This window comes from Denticeps clupeoides, chromosome 12 (genome assembly GCF_900700375.1).
Source record: "Denticeps clupeoides chromosome 12, fDenClu1.1, whole genome shotgun sequence".
NCBI lineage: Eukaryota > Metazoa > Chordata > Actinopteri > Clupeiformes > Denticipitidae > Denticeps > Denticeps clupeoides.
The window spans coordinates 21417162-21438758 of NC_041718.1; the positions used below are offsets into that span (position 1 = coordinate 21417162).

General features: G+C 44.9%; 2 protein-coding genes and 1 long non-coding RNA gene across 14 annotated transcripts in view; 1 reads left to right on the forward strand and 2 right to left on the reverse strand.

Annotated features, from left to right (window-relative positions):
* Nucleotides 1-67: 67 nt before the first annotated feature.
* Nucleotides 68-4414, forward strand: LOC114800311 (uncharacterized). The gene is made up of 3 exons (XR_003751373.1): nucleotides 68-155; nucleotides 1573-1660; nucleotides 4081-4414. It is a non-coding gene; the product is annotated as an uncharacterized LOC114800311 (long non-coding RNA).
* Nucleotides 4415-8847: 4433 nt separating this feature from the next.
* LOC114800310 (vesicle-associated membrane protein 3-like) lies at nucleotides 8848-15040 on the reverse strand. Its single transcript, XM_028997495.1, has 5 exons — nucleotides 14891-15040; nucleotides 12847-12934; nucleotides 9643-9801; nucleotides 9526-9577; nucleotides 8848-9443 (listed from the first exon to the last, which is right to left on the reverse strand). Coding segments are annotated over exons 1-5 (321 nt in total). The 5' UTR covers nucleotides 14893-15040; the 3' UTR covers nucleotides 8848-9423.
* A 1546-nt stretch (nucleotides 15041-16586) lies between these two features.
* The window catches only part of LOC114800309 (calmodulin-binding transcription activator 1-like), an 80655-nt gene continuing 75644 nt past the window's right edge, over nucleotides 16587-21597 (reverse strand). For 3 of the 12 annotated variants that reach the window (XM_028997492.1, XM_028997490.1, XM_028997482.1), the window contains 5 exons: nucleotides 21469-21540; nucleotides 21356-21376; nucleotides 21065-21249; nucleotides 20821-20895; nucleotides 16587-20646 (listed from right to left, as the gene is read on the reverse strand). In XM_028997492.1, the coding sequence (XP_028853325.1) occupies nucleotides 20532-20646; nucleotides 20821-20895; nucleotides 21065-21249; nucleotides 21356-21376; nucleotides 21469-21540 (468 nt within the window). In that variant the 3' untranslated portion in view covers nucleotides 16587-20531. The remainder of the gene's footprint in view (nucleotides 20647-20820; nucleotides 20896-21064; nucleotides 21250-21355; nucleotides 21377-21468; nucleotides 21541-21597) is intronic. The other 9 variants (XM_028997494.1, XM_028997484.1, XM_028997487.1 and 6 more) reach the window with 8 other exon arrangements.

Below are 21597 nucleotides of genomic sequence, written 5' to 3' on the forward strand. Positions count from 1 at the left end.
GACACCTGGGCGGGGCCTGTCGGGTTTCCCGCTCCCTGATTGGCTGCTCACCTCCACTCCGCATGAACGGAAGTGCCCGGTGCGGGGTGGCGTGTGGCTGGAGATTAAAAAAAAACTAGTTCATGGGGTGAAAGGGGCTAAGACGGCCTCAGGAGGTAAATCTTTATACTCTTGTTAACAAAAATCTATTACGGGCACATCCCTAGAATACTAACGTAAAAGTGAATACTTCACTTTCTCCCCCCTGCTGTACTTTTTAGTGCAAGGTTGCATTTTAAAGGTCCCCTGACAGGACATGTATTTTTTTTCGGGCGTCTGTAGCTTTAAATGCTAATGAGGAGGAGAGAGGCGGGACGAGGAGGAGAGCGGCCTATAGAAGTTGAGCGGGTGTTGGCGAAAATGACGTCGTCAACACCATCCACCAACCACAATGATTGGCGAGGACAGGAAGTCGTGTTGCGTTCTTCCAGAAAAAATAAAATGAACCCGCTGGTTCTTCAGAGTCTCGCGTGACGTGTTCAATTTTACATCCAATCACCGAGCGACTGCGATGCTTCATGAAGGTCGGTGGAGATTTTTAGGGGAGGGGTGGGTATTCTTTGTGAGGAAAAACATGACAAATGGGAGGTAACCTTTCTCCTTATGACGTCACAAGGGGACAAATTCCAGATACGATTGTCTGAGCTATAGTGAAGTGATTGTCACTTGTGATACACAGCAGCACACCACACGGTGCACACAGTGAAATTTTTCCTCTGCATTTAACCATCACCCTGAGTGAGCAGTGGGCGGCCATGACAGGCAGTGTGTGGGGACGGTGCTTTGCTCAGTGGCACCTTGGTGGATTAGGATTCGAACCGGCAACCTTCTGATTACAGGGCCACTTCCTTAGCCCCTAGGCCACCACTGCCCCAGCTGCCGCTCTCTGAATGGTGAAGCAGAACGACCAAACAGTCTTTACACCTATCGCCATTTCTAGCCACTGCAGGACCGTAGACAGATTCTGGGAACTCGTATTAATTTTAAATCAACTCAGAAAGTCATATTTCCATGTCAGGGGACCTTTAAACAGGGCTTTACGTCTCTGTTAAACAGCAGCAGTTGGTTTCTACAACAACTGCATCTTCTAAATGCTGTAAATGTGAATAAAGATATAGGCTGGGCCACAACATTCACCAACATCTCTGTCCACTCCTTTCCTGGAGTCACGCTGGGGACTGTACCAGTCAGACATTTTCAGACATGCTATGCATTTGCTTAATGTGAAAGTAAAATAGCTAAATAGATAAAAGTAGAATATTAAAAAGTCTGAATGCGAGTGAAGGCTGTTGCGCTAAGAAAAACTTTTGGATCTTCTCCAGTTTGTGCTGTTCAATTGTCTACCATTTTCCAGACTTACATCACGTTGTATATGTGTAGCTCTTGACCAGGCCACTAGATGGCAGCAGTGGTGTCAGTAAAAGTTTATATACGCCGACACCCCGTTTAATGAAGTCTTTTTCATCTTTTCATTCTGCCATGTGCTGTTTAAATCATCGTTTCTTATGAAGTGGTTTTCTCTGCTGACCTCAGGTCTGCTCCAGCTCCAGAAGAACAAGGCTCCTCAGCCATCGCCGGGAGCAACCGCAGACTCCAACAAACACAAGCTCAGGTGGATGAGGTGAGCATCACCGGTCGTTCAGGGTCCTTCATCACACAGCACCTAGTCTGTGGCGTTCCACTCATCTACGGTATTTTTTGGGGAGACTGGCCCAGTTTTCTGATCCAGTATTGAGGTCAGTGACGTGAGTTGGCCGATATGGCCGAAAAATGGATTTATGATATGCTTTCCTGTATTGAATGATTTGATTATTTGTCCCATTTTGGAACCTGACAAGGCCAGAGCCCGTCAATCACAGCTTTTTAAAAGCCCGAACCAGTTTACAGCCCGACATTATGGTGGCGGCAGAGGCCAGTTAACCTGGCCGGACCAGCATGCTTTGCGCACTACAAGCGCTAGCCCGAGAGCAAATGGAAATGAGCGGGTCGGGTGTGAATATTTGAATGTTGCATGTTGACATGTGTGTTGCATGCAGGTTAAACACAGTTTAGTGTAGGTGGGCGTGTTGTACTGTTGACTCCGCCTACCAGCTTGTACATTAAAAAGCTCTTATTTTACCAAGCGTTTCTTCCTCCAGGTTTGGTGAAAGCTCGCCATGTTATTCAAATGTTACGTCAAGAGTCATTTAAAAAAAAAAAAAAACCTCAAACCGTAATCGGCAGAGACTTGCGTCTGTTTCACCACAGCAGCGTCCATTTTCATCCTTTTTTTCATCGTTTTCAGCCATTTCGCTGCTTCAATATTCCAGCACCTCAGCAGCCGTGTGTCTACTTTTAAAATGGAATGTAAATACACACACAATCGTGAAAAATGCCTGAAGCTGATCACAGAGATGGTATATCGGGAACTCATGTATGGCGCCAGCAGCTTAAAATAGGCGTATTTTGCGAGAAATGATCGTACACAATTTGCATTCTGACGTTGCTCAGAAAATCTACTCCAGCAACACATATTACCATAGACTGTGCATGTTATGATGTATAGTGCAACTTTTACCTACAGAACGCGTTCTGGATTGCACTTGGCAAGGCAAGTGAAGCACTGCATTATGGGATGTGTAGATTGTGTTATATGTGCTTCATGTCGCTGGGCCATGATAATAAATAATGTGTTACGTCGTGTATTGATTTGGCTGTAAAGGTGCGAGACGACTGCATTAACAGGCCAAGTATGTCTGCACAGCCGGATGAAGAGAGATCTGTACCCCGTCGTGCTAATGAAGTAACTTAAAAATGAAGGGAAAGTATATCGTATATTTTATGGGGGTTTTGCAAGTTGTACAGCGTATAGACAAATTGTTATACAAATACGATAATTATCATAGACTTTCAACACTTTCAACGATACAAAAACAGAGTTCGAGCCCAAATTATTTTCTCTACATGATTCCACGTTTTTGATTTTTAATTTCCTGCTTGACACGACCGAATATTTGACTGTACGGCACCTCGCTTTCTGGGGCCAGTGGTGACCTAGCGGTTAAGGAAGCAGCTCCGTAATCTAAGGTTGCCGGTTCGAATCCTGAACCGCCAGGGTGCCACTGAGGTCCCCTTGATGAAGGTCCCGTCCCCACACACTGCTCCCGTCACCAAGGGTGATGGTTAAATACAGAGGACACATTTAGTCGTGTCACAGTGTGCTGTGCTGTAGTTGCCTGCATCTCTCTGTTGGACTGAAGGACCTTGTCCTCCTCCTCATCAGCAGCTGTTGTGAGCAGCTCATTGGCTGGGCCCTGTTATATAATGCCCGTCTCCATGGTTATGTAAGTCAAGCATGGGCTCCGCATGTGGCCCCTCCCACTGCGTCCGTCTCACAGCAGGGTGAGCTGTGGTGTTGGGTTCCACCTTTTGTTACATAATTAGGAAGGATTCCCCGTTTATACTAGAACGTCCGACAGATCAGCTGCTAAAAGCACTGATCCCAGAACAGCTGCAGGTTGGAGAATTGTCCTAGACCTTACAGATTCCGTGGACTTCTTCTGCTTAATGATATAGTCCTTCCAGACGCTGAATAGCAACATATACAAAACTGAATTATGGTGTAAATTACACCATCAGAATTGCCTGTCGTGTGTAGGTCTTGGAGAGCAGATTTCTCTGTATATGACAAACACGGAACTCATGTCATGAAGCGGCCTTCTGAGTCACGTGCCTTTCATCACCGCTGGTCAATATAATAAGTTATTGAAGGTTGTCGCGACTGCTTGAGTCCATCCCAGGACATGGTTTAGTCCATTCGCCTCCTCTGGTCAGGACTGGATCACCCCGGCTTGTTCATGTACAGTCCTCCGTAAAAAACACATGCCTATTTCCAGTCACCAGTCCTCAAAAAGTTCTGGAAATGACGCCCCCGGACGAGCACCACAAGAGGGTTCAATTCTTCTAAAACCCACAGAATGTGAAGGTCCGTTCTCTCTGTAGGCAACTACACGAGTGGAACGGGGGAGACACACTGACCTGCTCGACCTCATCTGTCCACAGGTGGTGCGCGTGAATGTGGGCAAGGTCCTGGAACGAGACCAGAAGCTTTCGGACCTGGAGGACCGGGCAGGGGATCTTCAGGCTGGAGCCTCCCAGTTTGAGACTGATGGCGTCTCTTTTACCCTGCATACTACAATTTATGTCTGCTTTTTCCACCAGATGGCACACACACTATCCATCCCTCTCCCCCCTCCAGCCAAAATATCAATGTTGATATTCTAAAAGAGAGTGTGTCAGCAGAATATATCGGTGATTTTGCATATCTTGAGATACGGACACGTCCACAAATTAGATAATAAACGCGAATGTGTAAAATCACAGAATGTGCATTTTCCATATCCTCCGTTCCATGTGTACTTTATATGCAAATGTTCAAATTACCTTGACATATTTTATTATAAAATGTATGAAACATACATCTACACAGAGATGCATGCACAGCTTTGTAATAAACGACACTTCATTTTTTAGCACAGACAGTGTTGGGAAGGTTACTTTTAAAATGTATTCCACTACAGATTACAGGATACATGCCCCAAAATGTAGTTTGTAACGTATTCCATTAAGTTACTCAATGTGAGTATTCTGAATACTTTGGATTACTTAATATATTGTCATGCTTTTTACCACTACATGAATGTAGCAATCACAGATAATAGAAAAGCCCGGTTTTTCCTTAACCATTTCTTTATTTATAAAGCTGAAAATTGGAAGAGTATTAGACAAACATAAAATATGCCATTGAAAAGTCTTTACTGTTATGGTCACCAACATATTCCATCACAAAAAGTAGCCTTGCACAAGGAAAAAAACAGCATTTTCAATGACCCTCTTCCTGATTAGGACAAAAAAGTTAAAGAACTTACTTCCAGATGTTTCTTTAGGTTGGATGAGGAGTCTTTTGATGCTGAGAGCAGCTTGGTTGCTGGCAAACAGAGTTTGCATTGCATGATCATGTGAAGTGTGAAGTTGTGTCGGAATTTCCAAGTAGGAAATGCATTCCTGCCCGGCCACTGCTGGCTCTGTTGTTCTGGCTCCGGGTCCACCAACATTAAGAGGACGCTTACATTAGAGCCGCTTATTGCCTGTTTTTTGGGGGTTTCCGGTGTTCTGACGATTTATGCTGCTTTGCTGTATAGGGTTCCATTAAAATTTGTGCATTTCCGATAACGGTACAAATCACTTTAAATGGCACAAATACTCAGAACACATGCACTCTAAGAGTATAAAGATCATGGTGTAATAGTGAATTAAATCATATTTATTTACAATTTCAGTGGTAGCATGGATTTATGGGTGCTGAAACAGAGCGCAAACCCGAGGGACTGCGCATGTGCAGATCCGCTAGGTAGCACAACTCGATAGGCAGCATGTTTCGACAGAACACCTGTGTTATGCGTGGTCCGCGCAGTGTGGAATTACCAAAATGAGAGAGAAGATAGAGAGGGGATAGCCTAATATATGAAACAGGAAAAACCCACCGTGTAATCCATTTATTTCAACAAAGTAACTGTATTCTGATTATCACTCATTTAAAAGGTAACTGTAACAAAATACAGTTACTCATATTTTGTATTCTAAATATGTAACTTACTCCCCAACACTGACCACAGAACCAATATAAAAAGAACCTCCAAAACAGACCTAGATTTTTTGAAGATACAAATCGTATTACAATCGTGACAAGTGGGGACTCGTCCGGGATTGTTGCCATTTTGTTTTGGCTGACAGTCCGTTTTTGTGCTTGTGTGTTAGTTTGAGAATGTGCAATGGTAGCCCAAACTCCAGTTATTAGAGTGCTGCTGCTGGTTCTGCTTCCTTTATTGTTGTTTTTTTTTGTTATTTTTCCTTTCTTTTTTTTTTAAGTGACTCTGGGGGTTTATGACAATAAATTGAAACATTCAGCTGGGCAGATGCTGGTTTTGTTAAAGATCCTGCCTTTTTTTTTTTTTTTTACAAAATTGGAGAAAATCATTACACACAAATGCTACGTAAGATGTTAGAGATCATAAAAATGCAGTTTTTCGCCTATTATTGCTGTCTCACCTCTCTCCAGGCTGAAGCTTTTAATAGAGTAGCATTTAAAACATTTCAGACAACTGTTTCCAGATGAAAATAGTATACCTAAACAGCATTATTTACTGGATCTTCTCAGATTAAGGCTCTTGGTCCTACAGTGAGGCATATGTGTATGCGCTTTGAGTCAAAGCATTGTTTCTTCAAGCAGTGGCCTCTGAAAAGTAGTTTTAAGAATATTTGTAAATCTCTTGTGAGGCACAACCAACTTTATGAATGTAGTCAGAATGTTCTCCAACCCTACAACTATAGGACTTATTTTTTTCTTATTAGACAAATCATCACACACCATTTTCAGGCTCACTCTACCCTGGATGGGGGTCCCTCTCTGTATCACTCCTTCCCAAGGCTTCTTCCTAGAGTTTTTTTTGTGTGGAGTTTTTCCTTGTTTGCAGAAGGGTCTAGTGTGGAGGGTGTCAACTGTAGGACCTGTCAAAGCCCACTTATCAAAGTACACTTATATTGTAATAAGAAATTACATTCTGTATTTTAGGGGAAAGGAAGGTGCATGAGTGACGAGTAGGATCTTCTTTGGAAGCGAGATCAGCCTCGTGAGGACACGGTGCCTTCAGAGCTTGGGCAGGTAGCGCATGCGACACTGGCTCTCCTTGTAGATCAGATACTCGCTGTTGGTGAAGCTGCTGCTTTCGTACTGGGGCTGCCGGATGGCACGCCCTTGGGGCACGGCCATCTGTTTGCCATCCAGCGTGATAATGATGTCCTCGGAGGGGTCTGGAACTAATTCAGAGAGCAGATTTACTAGTTTTTACTAGTTTTGATATTTTGAAATGACTTATTATTAGTTACAGTGTTAGTTTTTTTTTTTTTTTTTTTGTAAATTAGGATATTTGTCAGGTGCATGAATCAAAATCACCAGAATAGCCTTATCCATCTTAAAGTGAAGTGATTGTCACATGTGATACACGGCAGCACAGCACACGATGCACACAGTGAAATTTGTCCTCTGCATTTAACCCATCACCCTGAGTGAGCAGTGGGCACCATGACAGGCGCCCGGGGAGCAGTGTGTGGGGACGGTGCTTTGCTCAGTGGCACCTCAGTGGCTCCTTGGCGGATCAGGATTCGAACCGGCAACCTTCTGATTACGGGGCCGCTTCCTTAACCGCTAGGCCACCACTGCCACCATCTTAGCTCCAATGAGGTTATTGACTCTTGCAGCTCCGGGTGTTTTGAATTTTGGTTCGAGTGAAGTGCTGAACTTTTTGAAGGCAATCGAGTCACACAGTCGTGTAGACATTCCAGTCTTAATAAACATATTTACCAATGCTTCGTCTCGGTGTTCCTGCGTATTTACTAGCCAGCAGCTACTTGGTCGGCGGTGGAAGCAGTCCATTATGGATGCTGTAGTATCACGTTCCTTTCCCATGTTACCTGGCCTGGCTACCGCTTCTCTTTCGGGGGAGGGCGGGCGAGAGGCTGGCTTGTCCAGGTACTCTTGGTTCGCCTTTTTGTGTGAGCTTTTCAAATGGACTTTCAGATTCGTGGGGTTTTTCCCCTTGGGAAATATTCCACATATTGTATCACCTGCTTCTACAACAAGGCACTTACTTTTATTTTTGACACTGTCATAATCAAAGAAATCCCAAATAGGACTCTGCCGCTTTCTTCCGACTTTCGTTGCAGCCACCAGGCTAGCCGGCGGCGTCACGGACAGACTATGGACACGTGACGTCACAGACCACGTGTTACCATACTGGACAAACACCTGGCTTAAAACTGGCAGCGTGAAGTAAATAGATTTTAATTCAACCCAAAAGGCTTATTACAAAGACGAAAATGAAGGACGTTTTTGCTATAATAATCGTTCGTTTTGTATACACACAAAACAGTTTCAGTTAGTTTTTGTTTTTTAAATTCTCGCTGTTATTTTTATTTCAGTTAACGAAAATGCTTTTTCAATTCTAGTTTTATTTTTTTCGTTCGTTTTCGTTAACTATAATAACCTTGGTCTGGAACAGAGTGCAGCAAATTCAAAACTGCTCCAGTGTAGAAGTGGCGGACATGGAACTCTGGGATCCTACCTGGCTCGACATGACCCCGGGCGATCACACAGTCGTAGCCTTCAGGAGGTGTGGCCAGCGAACTGTCGTCGCTCGTGATGGTGAACTCCTTCCCCAGGGCCACCTCATTGAGAAACATCACTCCGAAGTCCCCATCTAAAAAGTCCCTCTCGACCCCGAGGTCACCACGGGGGGCTGGCCATGCAATGCCCAGCCTGGCCGCATCTCTTTTACAAACCTCGACCAAACCGGAGTCCCCCATGGAGGGCCCGCTGCCGTGACCGCTAGGAGGTCTAGAGGGCTGCGCATCCGGGAGAATGGTGTCCTCGTCATCCTCCTCCTCAACGTCTGCCACCTCCCTGTCCGTGAACCTGAGCTCGTCGAACAGCGGTGGCAACATAGGGGACTCGACGTCCATTATGTCTGCCCAGCTCGTGGAGGGGGTTTTGAGGCGGGTCTAGGCAGCAGACACGTGTCCCCTCTCCAGGGTTTTCACCGACCTGGCTTTGCAGCGAGCGACGCCTGAGCGTGCTTCACCCCCATGCACGTGATGCACACGGGGTGCGGGTCTTTGCCTGAGATAATGAAACCACAGGCTGTGGGGCAATGGTGGGACACGATGTCCTTTGTCCCAGAGGACCCGGGAGTCGCAATAAAGACGCGCAAGAACTGATTTGTTATACGTTTTATTTAGCGAATAATAGAAACCAGAATTGCACTTGTTTTCAATGTACACAAAAATGAAAAATAATAGGCTGAAATTCTGTGGTGAACCAGAGGATTTTTAAAACTACAAAACTATTCTCTCAGAATATGTGCAACACCCCCCAAAACACGGCGGGCATATTTAAATGTAAATGTGGCACTTGGGTGGAGAAGGAGGCTCGAGTAGGCACTAGTTGGCACAAGGCTGTTAAATCTGAGGCACATTTTCTTTTTTTTTTTGTTGTTGTTTTTGGTTTCTGGTCATGAGGCACAAGTTTAAATGAACTGCATCGATGCTGTGTGAGAACAGTGAGGTATTCTCCACATGCATGAGGAGTTCCTGCTATGAAGATAAATCGTATTTTTTTTTTAATAAAAACTAAGCAGAGAACTGATTTGCACTGTTGCGTAAAATACATGAAACATAAAAAACCCCATTTTGGACAGGTACGGAATACGGTTGGAAACTCAGCAGGTTAGCACAGTTACTTGTGGAAGATCACGTCTCTCCTTTCTCGCTGTTCCCCAGAAAACGAGCTGCTCATGTCGACTGAGTCCAGACTGAAAAAGACGAGACAGAATGTTACACTGCGGTCGAGTCTATAACGCGGAATTCATGCTCTACGTGTACAGTGACACTCACTGATAATGATGACCACGATGATGACAATCACCGCTATCAAAATGGCCCACATCTGCAAAGCAGACATGCGATAAGTTAAAACGTAGATGCATTTCGGATGAGAAGAGCCGTGCCCACCTTGCAGTTCTTCCACCAGTACTTCCTCTTCAGCTTGGCAGCGTTAGTCTCAAACTGGGACGCTCCGGCCTGGAGGTCCCCTGCCCGGTCCTCCAGGTCCGAAAGCTTCTGGTCTCGTTCCAGGACCTTGTCCACATTCACGCGCATGATGTCCACCACCTGTGGACAGATGAGGTTGTAAAAAAGACCATGTGATGTGAGAGAGAACAGAGTGTGTAGAAAAAACTCTTTCTCCCTCCACACAAAAGCACTGTATTCAACCACTCCAATTTGATGTTACCTGGCAGAAAGAGGCGTGGCACAATAGAGGTTAAAAATGAACAGTTTCTAATTTATTAACACCGGTAAATAATTATTGTAGTTACATGTGAATATTGAATGTAAAAAGGTACCAAGGTTACAGAGAAAATAAAAATGAGAAGAAAGAGTAAAGGGGGAGAGAGAGGGAGAGAGAAAGACTCAGAAGCCTTCCGGCTTCCGATGGAAAACCCCTGAGCAAGAAAGCTCAGTCCCTTTTTCCACATGTGAGCAGACCTTTATACCCCTGGCGTACAGGAAGTTGTCACTGGCCTACAGGAAGTTGTCACTGACCAATCAGAACCTGTTGTTTCTGATGTCACGCCCCCGGTGCCTCCCATTTGGGGAAGACAAAGAGAGTGGGCGGTCCTGACGGCTGACACTTCACACGTTGCCGTCAGACAAAAGGCATGTAAAACAGAGGTGCCGAATCTTCACGCACAACCACCGACACAGGAACGTCACATCCCCCCGCAGACGGTCGCTACGCAAATCAAAAGCATGCTCCTGTGATATCCATTCTTACAAGGTTGAGCAGGTCAGTGTGTCTCCCCCGTTCCACTCGTGTAGTAGCCTACAGAGAGAACGGACCTTCACATTCTGTGGGTTTTAGAAGAATTGAACCCTCTTGTGGTGCTCATCCGGGGGCGTCATTTCCAGAACTTTTTGAGGACTGGTGACTGGAAATAGGCATGTGTTTTTACGGAGGATTGTACATGACCAGAGGAGGTGACTGGACAACCATGTCCTGGGATGGACTCAAGCAGTCGCGACAACCTTCAATAACTTATTATATTGACCAGCGGTGATGAAAGGCACGTGACTCAGAAGGCCACTTCATGACATGAGTTCCGCGTTTGTCATATACAGAGAAATCTGCTCTCCAAGACCTACACACGACAGGCAATTCTGATGGTGTAATTTACACCATAATTCAGTTTTGTATATGTTGCTATTCAGCGTCTGGAAGGACTATATCATTAAGCAGAAGAAGTCCACGGAATCTGTAAGGTCTAGGACAATTCTCCAACCTGCAGCTGTTCTGGGATCAGTGCTTTTAGCAGCTGATCTGTCGGACGTTCTAGTATAAACGGGGAATCCTTCCTAATTATGTAACAAAAGGTGGAACCCAACACCACAGCTCACCCTGCTGTGAGACGGACGCAGTGGGAGGGGCCACATGCGGAGCCCATGCTTGACTTACATAACCATGGAGACGGGCATTATATAACAGGGCCCAGCCAATGAGCTGCTCACAACAGCTGCTGATGAGGAGGAGGACAAGGTCCTTCAGTCCAACAGAGAGATGCAGGCAACTACAGCACAGCACACTGTGACACGACTAAATGTGTCCTCTGTATTTAACCATCACCCTTGGTGACGGGAGCAGTGTGTGGGGACGGGACCTTCATCAAGGGGACCTCAGTGGCACCCTGGCGGTTCAGGATTCGAACCGGCAACCTTCTGATTACGGAGCTGCTTCCTTAACCGCTAGGTCACCACTGGCCCCAGAAAGCGAGGTGACGTACAGTCAAATATTCGGTCGTGTCAAGCAGGAAATTAAAAATCAAAAACGTGGAATCATGTAGAGAAAATAATTTGGGCTCGAACTCTGTTTTTGTATCGTTGAAAGTGTTGAAAGTGTATGATAATTATCGTATTTGTATAACAATTTGTCTGTACGCTGTACAACTTGCAAAACCCCCATAAAATATACAATTTACTTTCCCTTCATTTTTAAGTTACTTCATTAGCACGACGGGGTACAGATCTCTCTTCATCCGGCTATGCAGACATACTTGGCCTGTTAATGCAGTCGTCTCGCACCTTTACAGCCAAATCAATACACGACGTAACACATTATTTATTATCATGGCCCAGCGACATGAAGCACATATAACACAATCTACACATCCCATAATGCAGTGCTTCACTTGCCTTGCCAAGTGCAATCCAGAACGCGTTCTGTAGGTAAAAGTTGCATTATACATCATAACATGCACAGTCTATGGTAATATGTGTTGCTGGAGTAGATTTTCTGAGCAACGTCAGAATGCAAATTGTGTACGATCATTTCTCGCAAAATACGCCTATTTTAAGCTGCTGGCGCCATACATGAGTTCCCGATATACCATCTCTGTGATCAGCTTCAGGCATTTTTCACGATTGTGTGTGTATTTACATTCCATTTTAAAAGTAGACACACGGCTGCTGAGGTGCTGGAATATTGAAGCAGCGAAATGGCTGAAAACGATGAAAAAAAGGATGAAAATGGACACTGCTGTGGTGAAACAGGCGCAAGTCTCTGCCGATTACGGTTTGAGGTAATTTTTTTTTTTTTTAAATGACTCTTGACGTAACATTTGAATAACATGGCGAGCTTTCACCAAACCTGGAGGAAGAAACGCTTGGTAAAATAAGAGCTTTTTAATGTACAAGCTGGTAGGCGGAGTCAACAGTACAACACGCCCACCTACACTAAACTGTGTTTAACCTGCATGCAACACACGTCAACATGCAACATTCAAATATTCACACCCGACCCGCTCATTTCCATTTGCTCTCGGGCTAGCGCTTGTAGTGCGCAAAGCATGCTGGTCCGGCCAGGTTGACTGGCCTCTGCCGCCACCATAATGTCGGGCTGTAAACTGGTTCGCGCTTTTAAAAAGCTGTGATTGACGGGCTCTGGCCTTGTCAGGTTCCAAAATGGGACAAATAATCAAATCATTCAATACGGGAAAGCATATCATAAATCCATTTTTCGGCCATATCGGCCAACTCACGTCACTGACCTCAATATTGGATCAGAAAACTGGGCCAGTCTCCCCAAAAAATACCGTAGATGAGTGGAACGCCACAGACTAGGTGCTGTGTGATGAAGGACCCTGAACGACCGGTGATGCTCACCTCATCCACCTGAGCTTGTGTTTGTTGGAGTCTGCGGTTGCTCCCGGCGATGGCTGAGGAGCCTTGTTCTTCTGGAGCTGGAGCAGACCTGAGGTCAGCAGAGAAAACCACTTCATAAGAAACGATGATTTAAACAGCACATGGCAGAATGAAAAGATGAAAAAGACTTCATTAAACGGGGTGTCGGCGTATATAAACTTTTACTGACACCACTGCTGCCATCTAGTGGCCTGGTCAAGAGTTACACATATACAACGTGATGTAAGTCTGGAAAATGGTAGACAATTGAACAGCACAAACTGGAGAAGAACCAAAAGTTGTTCTTAGCGCAGCAGCCTTCACTCGCATTCAGACTTTTTAATATTCTACTTTTATCTATTTAGCAATTTTACTTTCACATTAAGCAAATGCATAGCATGTCTGAAAATGTCTGACTGGCACAGTCCCCAGCGTGACTCAGAACACTTTCGTAACGCCAGGAAAGGAGTGGACAGAGATGTTGGTGAATGTTGTGGCCCAGCCTATATCTTTATTCACATTTACAGCATTTAGAAGATGCAGTTGTTGTAGAAACCAACTGCTGCTGTTTAACAGAGACGTCAAGCCCTGTTTAAAGGTCCCCTGACATGAAAATATGACTTTGTGAGATTATTTAACATTAATACGAGTTCCCCGAGTCTGTCTACGGTCCTGCAGTGGCTAGAAATGCCGTTGGGTGTAAAGAGTGTTTGGTCGTTCTGCTTCACCATTCAGAGAGCGGCAGCTCAGACGGTCGTATCTGTAATTTGTCCCCTTGTGACGTCATAAGGGGAAAGGTTACCTCCCGTTTCTGATGGTTTTTCCTCACAAAGAATACCCACCCGTCCGCTAAAAATCTCCACCGACCTTCATGAAGCATCGCAGTCGCTCGGTGATTGGATGTAAAATTGAACACGAATGTATTTTTTAGTTCAGTCACGCGAGACTCTGAAGAACCAGCGGGTTCATTTTATTTTTTCTGGAAAAACGCAACACGACTTCCTGTCCTCGCCAATCATCGTGGTTGGTGGATGGTGTGGACGATGTCATTTCCGTGAACGTCCACTCAACTTCTATAGGCCGCTCTCCTCCTCGCCCCGCCTCTCTCCTCCTCATTAGCATTTAAAGCTACAGACGCCCCCCAAAAAAATACATGTCCTGTCAGGGGCAGTGGTGGTCTAGCGGTTAAGGAGGCGGCCCCGTTCCGCCAAGGTGCCACTGAGGTACCACTGAGCAAAGCACCGTCCCCACACACTGCTCCCCGGGCGCCTGTCATGGTGCCCACTGCTCACTCAGGGTGATGGTTAAACGCAGAGGACAAATTTCACTGTGTGCACCATGTGCCGTGCTGCTGTGTATCACATGTGACAAGCACTCCACTTCAAAATGCAACCTTGCACTAAAACGTACAGCAGGGAGAAGAACTTTCACATTAGCATTCCTGGCACGTGCCTGTAATAGATAAGATGAACGGTGATCGAAAGGTTTTATTGGGCAGTAATCAAACTTAATAAAGCAAGAATCCGACTTGTATACAACATTTATCCAGGCCCATTTCAAACGCAGTTTGATCGGGTAAAAAACTGCGGGGGTCACATGCAGGGATTTATATAAAGAGCCCATTCATGGCGATTCACCGACACAAGCCAGGTCTCCAGGAAGACCCGTTTTAAATGGAATGAAATTGAAATGAAAAGTAGTGGCTGGGATCCAGTGTCGGGTGTGGACCAGGGAGAAGTTTGGAATGTGAAAAATTCCACTGGGAGATCGCGTTTAGATTCGTGCCAGTTATCTGACGTCCAGGGACAGTCCCCCCCCGGAGACACTCGGGGTTAACCCGGCTCTTCTGGTTCGACAACTGCGAGGAAAGCCAGACACATCACGGTAACCAGACGCTTTATTCCGGACAGAGAGACGGAACTTATTCGAGCAGAGCAGCTACATGCTAAGCGGCACCACGAAAACTCCAGCACAGCGCGGAAAAAGCGGCGACGAGGCAGGAAAATTGTGTTTTTTTTTTACTTACATCGTTTGAAACGCGGTAGAAAATCGGAGGCGTCGAAGCTACACAAGCTAACGGTGTTGGTTTAAATGGCCAGTTACGCCGTAAACAGCCTGTGGAGACGATGACGTCACGACCCAGCCTAGCATTGTTCAACTTCCGGTTCACGCTGCCCTGTTTAAAAAAAGAAAACAAAAGAACAATTTTACTCATTACTGGCCATTCTGACCAACAGGGAAGGTCACAACCCAGTTTATTATACCTACCTTTCAACGTTTTAAATGTTAACTAATTCCTGCCAGCAGTTCTTTGAGATGTACTGAATCCTTAGAATCCGTTCAGTAAAAAGATTCGTTCACCGAATCACCGGATGACTCGGTACTTGGCGGGAGGAGCCTGCGACTCCGACTTCCTGAACCGAGTGTTGTCTGTGTTCCACACTTGTAAAAAATAAACTAGTTTATAAATCATGATGTTTGAAGTGTCCTGTAATATGATTTGCTTGAACATATTGAACCCAGACAGTGATCCCCCACAGTACATTCAGAGAAGGATTCACACTGAACATGCAAAAAGTACAACAGTATATAATACTGTTTCACACAGACCCCCCCATAGTGCAATCGTAAAAGAATAATATATATGTATATATACACTAACTAAAACGTACATACTGTACAGATATAAATGCTGTAACTATGGTACACTCTCCATGAGAGTCGCGCATTTTTATCAAACTGCGGGTTTTATACACTACATGTTACATGTACAGGGGTAAACTTGAACACCTCGCACCCCGACCATCTCATTTAATCACAACCTCCAATGTCTTAAAAGCTTTTTACTAGCCTCATTCCTCTTTTATTTCATTTCATTTACTTTTATAAAGAATTCTTTACAGAGTCAGAACAGAACGGCTCAGGATCAGTGGCGGCTGGTGGAACAATTTTTTTGGTGGGCCGCACTTTGGCAGGTCAGTTTTCAGATGCGCTTTAACCACATAACCGGGCGGTATAGCCTAGGGGGTAACACGCTCGCCTGTGAACCACAAGTCCCAGGTTCAAGCCCCACTTACTACCACTTACTTTGGGGCAGTGGTGGCCTAGCGGTTAAGGAAGCGGCCCCGTAATCAGAAGGTTGTCCCCGCACACTACTTTAAAAGATTACATTAAAGTCATTTATAAGTACATTTCACCCGTCTCTCCTTCAAACATGCAAACTTTTCAAACATGCAGACTCTTTTGTTAAAGTCAGGCATGTCCCTAAGAAAATGTTATTTTATTCTATAATAGCATATGACACATGAGAAAATACTAGTTTTTATCAGCGTGTTTTTCTTGTGAAAAAAAAAGGTGATTTTCCTGTTCGGAACTGGAACTTTGGGCCTTGTTTGGAGGGGGTTCCGGTACGAGAGAGTACATTTAAATGCAGATTATACACTGTACTTACAGTCTGTATACTGTATAGCTCGTTTATTCTCATTTTCATGTGTTTCGGAAACGATTATATGTGGGACTGGGTGGGGCGTCATTCCAGCGCCCCCTACTGACGGATGCGTGTTGTGCTGCTAGACCGACAGCTCAACTGAACCGAGAGACGATTCAGGTGAATCACTTGATTCGGTTCAGTCCGTTCCCTTCAAAGATTCGTTCCAGTGCCACCCCAGACATACTGTACAAGAGAACAGAAATCAAACATGCAACTGCAAAAAACAAAATCTTTTTTTTTTTCGTATTTATTTTACAGCAGAAATTATATAAAGCATTCAGAAAACATTTCCATATTTTTAGGGCAATTCAAAATGTGTTGCATGGCTTTAGCAGCTGTTTATATACTTTTAAAATCATTTCCAACAATTCAGTGATGCTCTTAACATGCACAGTAAAAAAATAAAACCAGAACATGAGAACTTATAAGAGCTGGGCAGGTTAAAGCAGGTTATAAGAGGGCAGGAAGGACATTTTTAAAAGAGACTAGTTTAAAACAGGAGTCTAATACTAGTTTGACATGCAGTGTTGGTGCCCGATCTCCACTAACAGTGCAGGGCATGTACTTATATATATATATTTTTTTTTTTATTTGAAAATGATGGAAACATGCATTTGGGGTCAGGTAATATGAAATTGTCTCCATAAATGATCTAAAACCGGGCTTGCTGTTCTAGTAATTGCATAAGAGAAAAGTGGAGTTAGCATGTCCTTGGGGGGGGGCTTCCCATAATCATTCAGATCAAACATCCATCCCCTCCTTGTAGACAGAAAGGGTTTATTGCTCAGCACTGGTACTGAAATCGATCACAGGGGGAAATAGATCTGTTGTTTCATTTGGGGTTAAAGGTGAAAACCTCAGTTACAGCTTTCCAAACCATAAAATCATTCATTACATTTCAATCATGTGACATCACGGACGATCACAAGAGGGGAGGTGAACTCATTTTCACTGATGGCCGATAAAAAAAAAGTGGCTTTTGGTGCACGTTTGACGCGCAGGGCATTATGGGAAATCTTCGTCTGATCTGGTGGTGCGTGCCTGTAGGGTACATTTAATTTAATCCCAGGCAGCAGTCACACAGAGATTCTATGTCCACTGTCCTCCTCGGCACCTTTCTGAATGAGGAGCTTGTTTCGCTGCTTCTGAAATGGATCCTGGAGCCAGAAACCACAATGAGCTGCTGAGCCTCACCTGCTCGTGTTTGAACCCTGAGTAAGGTGGAAGGTGTGTCTCGGTAACTGAAGATCCAGTTTCATCCTGGATCATCTGGGAGGAGAGAAGAACGAGCCTGAAACTGAAGAACTCTCTGGCATCAGAATGTCTGTGATCTGGCTAGCTGATATGAAAACTGTCCTGTACGTGCATACTGGACATATCAGCGTTAGAAGTGCATTTCTGGCATCAGATTCCAGGAGTTATGGGACTAGAACACAAAACCGTATACGGTGAAAAAGATCGCTTTCTAATTGGCTTCCACCTCAAACTAATTACTCCCCTGAAACGGTCTCATTTCATAGGCACTTTCATCACTAATACTGGTACCAGGCCAGTGTACAGCAAGATAAGAAGAAAAGATTCTGAACTCAACAGAGCTGGACTGTTTAATAATTCAGATCGGATTTCATGGCCAGGACGTGGACGTGATCCCAGGTGGCTTGGTTCTGGTGCCAGTTGACAGGAGACTTGAGAGGTATGTCAAGACATGTTTCACGCGGGCGGCTGCCAGAGGGAGGTCACGCTTCTACTGTAGTATAGAAATACCAGGTCAATCGTCAGCCATCACTGGTGACCACTGACGAAATGGGTTCAAAAAGAACAGTTCAGGACCTTTCCCCTGCTGTCCTGTCCTTTTTTTCTTCTGATTTGGGCCATGCTCTTCAAATAAAACATACCATACTTTCTTTTTTTTTTTTTTTGCTTTTGCAACCTAAATTTCATGCACATGACTCCATGTCTGCATCAGATATTTACATTATGTACAGTGGAACTGTCTTGGGCATTCAAACAAAACTGTACAATAGAGATTTGTTCTTCTTTGTATCTATGCATGTTATTAGCACGTTTGAGAAGAAAATAATATATAATCTTAAATACAATCATATTCAGATAAAGAACCTGGCTGTTCCTGTACTCAGGGTAATGTTCAGAGGCCGATCATTAGTCAAAAAATACGGAGCTTTCTTCAGCACCGGAGATAGTGTTGGGACGTGCAGTAAGTCTTTAGGACGTCAAGGCAATGTAATGGAATCCTTCAGTGGAAAGCAGTTTTGGAGCCTTCTTCAGTCCATCAAAATGAAACCACAACAAGAAGAGTACAGCAGAAAATAATAGTCACTGGCAAAAATTATTCGTTTTGTGCATTTGCATTTTAAATCTAGCAAGATATCTTTTGGAATGAAATGGGACATATGAAAAATAGTAATGTAAGCAAAATAATGCTTTAAGGCAGAAAGTAAGTTTCATGTATAAAAGGGAAGTTCTAGTTCATGAGGACACACGACGACGGCACGATATAAAACAAACCAACAGAAAACACGAAGAGTAGTTTAGGTCGGCATGCAGGAGCCTCTGTTGCTCAGTCTCATGCATTATTCTCAGTTCAGTTCAACAGACACGGGACTCACGGTGGCAGGCCAGAGCAAAGTGACGATAAGAAACGGGCCCGAGGGGTCAGTCAGGGCCCACCTCACCTTGCACCTCGACCCCCCAAACACACACGCAAGCACACGTAAAGATAAGCAGAAAAACGAGACAGTGCTCATCACATCCACCGCATCTTCGTCCAGACATCCATCTACATTCATCTGAAGAACGTCCCGTTCCGCTGCCTGACAGGACGCCGTCGTCAGAAACAAAGATCTGTGGTGCTGAGGCACAGAACTGCCAGGAAAAACAATTGCATGCATATGAGTTGAGGCTGTTTTTGGTTTCTGTCTTTTTCCAGTATAAAATGTACTCAGAAGCATGTCCCTGCATGATCATACATGTAAATGCGGTCTTTTGAAATCTCGAAACGGACAATTCCACGGTATCTTACACCCACTGTCAAAAACGCCGTTCAATCCAAATGTCATTCGCTTTTTCTCCTCTTCTCATTTGTCCTTTTTTGCTCTTTGAAAAAAAAAAAGAAAAAGTGCAAAAATGCTATGAAGATATATAATGTCTCCCTCCCCAATGTAGTCTTCATTGTAAAGAACCTCCTGCTTTCTCCCTTATAAAGACAAAAAAAAAAAACGCTGAAGCAGAAGTAGGCTCAAAATTGGAAGTCAAATCTCTCCGAGTAATAACTGCAAGAATCCTTGTTTCTGTTTTTCTGTGTAAAACTGTCATCTGTGATAAAAATGGAGTTTTGAAGGGCGATGTCACATCGAGGCGGAGTTTTTTGGCGAGTGCTCATGTTCCCTGGCCCTTCTCAATTCTCTTGCCCTGCAGGATGGAACAGAAGGGTTACAGAAGGTAAGCAGGTTCATCAGACAGCGCTTATGCAGGTCTGGGGATGAGGTGACCTAGTAGTGAAACGGATTTTCTGAATTGTACCTGAAAACATTTGTCATTTCATTACCTGCACGAAGCACCAACAAAATAAATTTTCACGGTGAAACGAACAAAAAAAACAGCAAAGAAACAAGCTCACACAAACCAAACTCATAAAAGACACGTCTTGCTCCCTTGATGGACAGAGTTTGGCTTTAGAATTTGGCCGTTCGTGGCGGACTAGTCCACAGATGTGAAAAGTGACCCTGAACGCACGTGGCCAGGCCACCCCAGAAGCACCGGAGAGGAAACAAGCAGCCGGGCATTCCTTCACAAAGTCATTCTTGCAAACAGGAAATGCATGCCTGCCCCCTCAAACCTCTCGATGGTAGTCATGCAACGCCATTCCCACTACCCAGCAGTCTCTAGGTCTCTCTAAACCTTCTTCCACGCAGGGTGGGTGAAGAGGAAGAAGAGAGAGGAGGAGGAACTGGGGTAACCAGTCTAACCGGCGCTAAACTCGTTACGTTCAGGGGTCCAGTGTGCAGCTGACATGCAAGCAAGCATTGTGTAGGACAGAGTGAAGGAAAGAGCAGGTTAGAGATGGTCGAGAGGAAAATCGAGAAAAGTCAGAGAGGGATTTGCGAGCCTTCCTCAAAACAAGAGATGGAGAGGGTTAGAGAGCATGAAAGAGGAGAAATCATATAGAGAAGAGAAGACACTGGTCAAGAGAGGAGCATTGACTCAAGTAATAAGGAAGTTGAGCTCTCGACACTGCACTCACCCGTTTGAACAGTCTATGGTCCATCAAGGGGCTTAGCAGAAATAGCAAAACAACACCAGACAGCTATTAGAAGACAGTGGGAAGTGGGGTGAGGAAGGGGTGTGGACCCCAGGTCTTCAGTAGCGCTTGGGCTTCATACGTTTGGTGGACACAGTCATGTGCTGGGTGTTGGTGGTGTGGCCCGGCGTGGCGTGTCGGTGCTCACCTGTGACGACACCTGAGCAGGAACCTCATGATCTTCCTAGCGGCCTGGTCCTGCCTCTTTGTGAGCAGACCGCTGCTTCAGCATAGGGAAAAGGAGTCATTTGTCGTAACGAACGACCATTAAAGCTTCCAAATGATTCATTTCTGATTCAGTGCACCGTGAAATGTCATTTCTCACCATGATTTCATCCAAACATTTTAAAACGTATCTGGTGTGACTCTTTAGGATTAAAAGCTGGAGTTACCTGAGTTGGTGCTGTAGAGCGGCAGGGTGGGCGTGGCTCTTGCCCATCCCCCGGTAGCTGCGGTAGCACTGCTGGATCAGCACAGCCGCACGGCGGCTCTGCTGGAACTTCTTCTGCTCGTGGTAGCTGCGGAACTTGCTCTGGATGCGGATGGCGGCCAGCGTCATCTTCTTATAAAGTGCATACTGGCGGGGAAACGGGGGAGATCATTTACGGTGAATAAACAGACGTTTGTGGGGAGAAACCATGGATTTTGGGGCGTCCAACATCGGAGGGAGAAATTCATGTTACCTTCAAGGCTATCCATGTTAGCTTGGGAAAGAGAGAGGGAGGATACGAAGACGTGTTGGAATTGTTAATCTCTGATTATTGGTCAGACCTGATGAAGGTTGCCAGATCCATACCTGTTTGTATTTTTTATAGCAGCGCTGAATGACTGCGGCTGACGCGTCCTTCTGCTCTCGCAGTGGCCGTGCCTGGAGAGGAGGGGCGGGGAGGAACACAAGAGAGGAAATGCATTATCCCACGGGTTG

Coding starts and splice junctions, on each gene's coding strand:
- LOC114800310 (XM_028997495.1), bottom strand. Junction 9,578..9,642: donor ACTGGTGGAAGAACTGCAAG/GTGGGCACGGCT, acceptor TCTGCTTTGCAG/ATGTGGGCCATTTTGATAGC. Junction 9,444..9,525: donor CATCGTGGTCATCATTATCA/GTGAGTGTCACT, acceptor CGTCTTTTTCAG/TCTGGACTCAGTCGACATGA.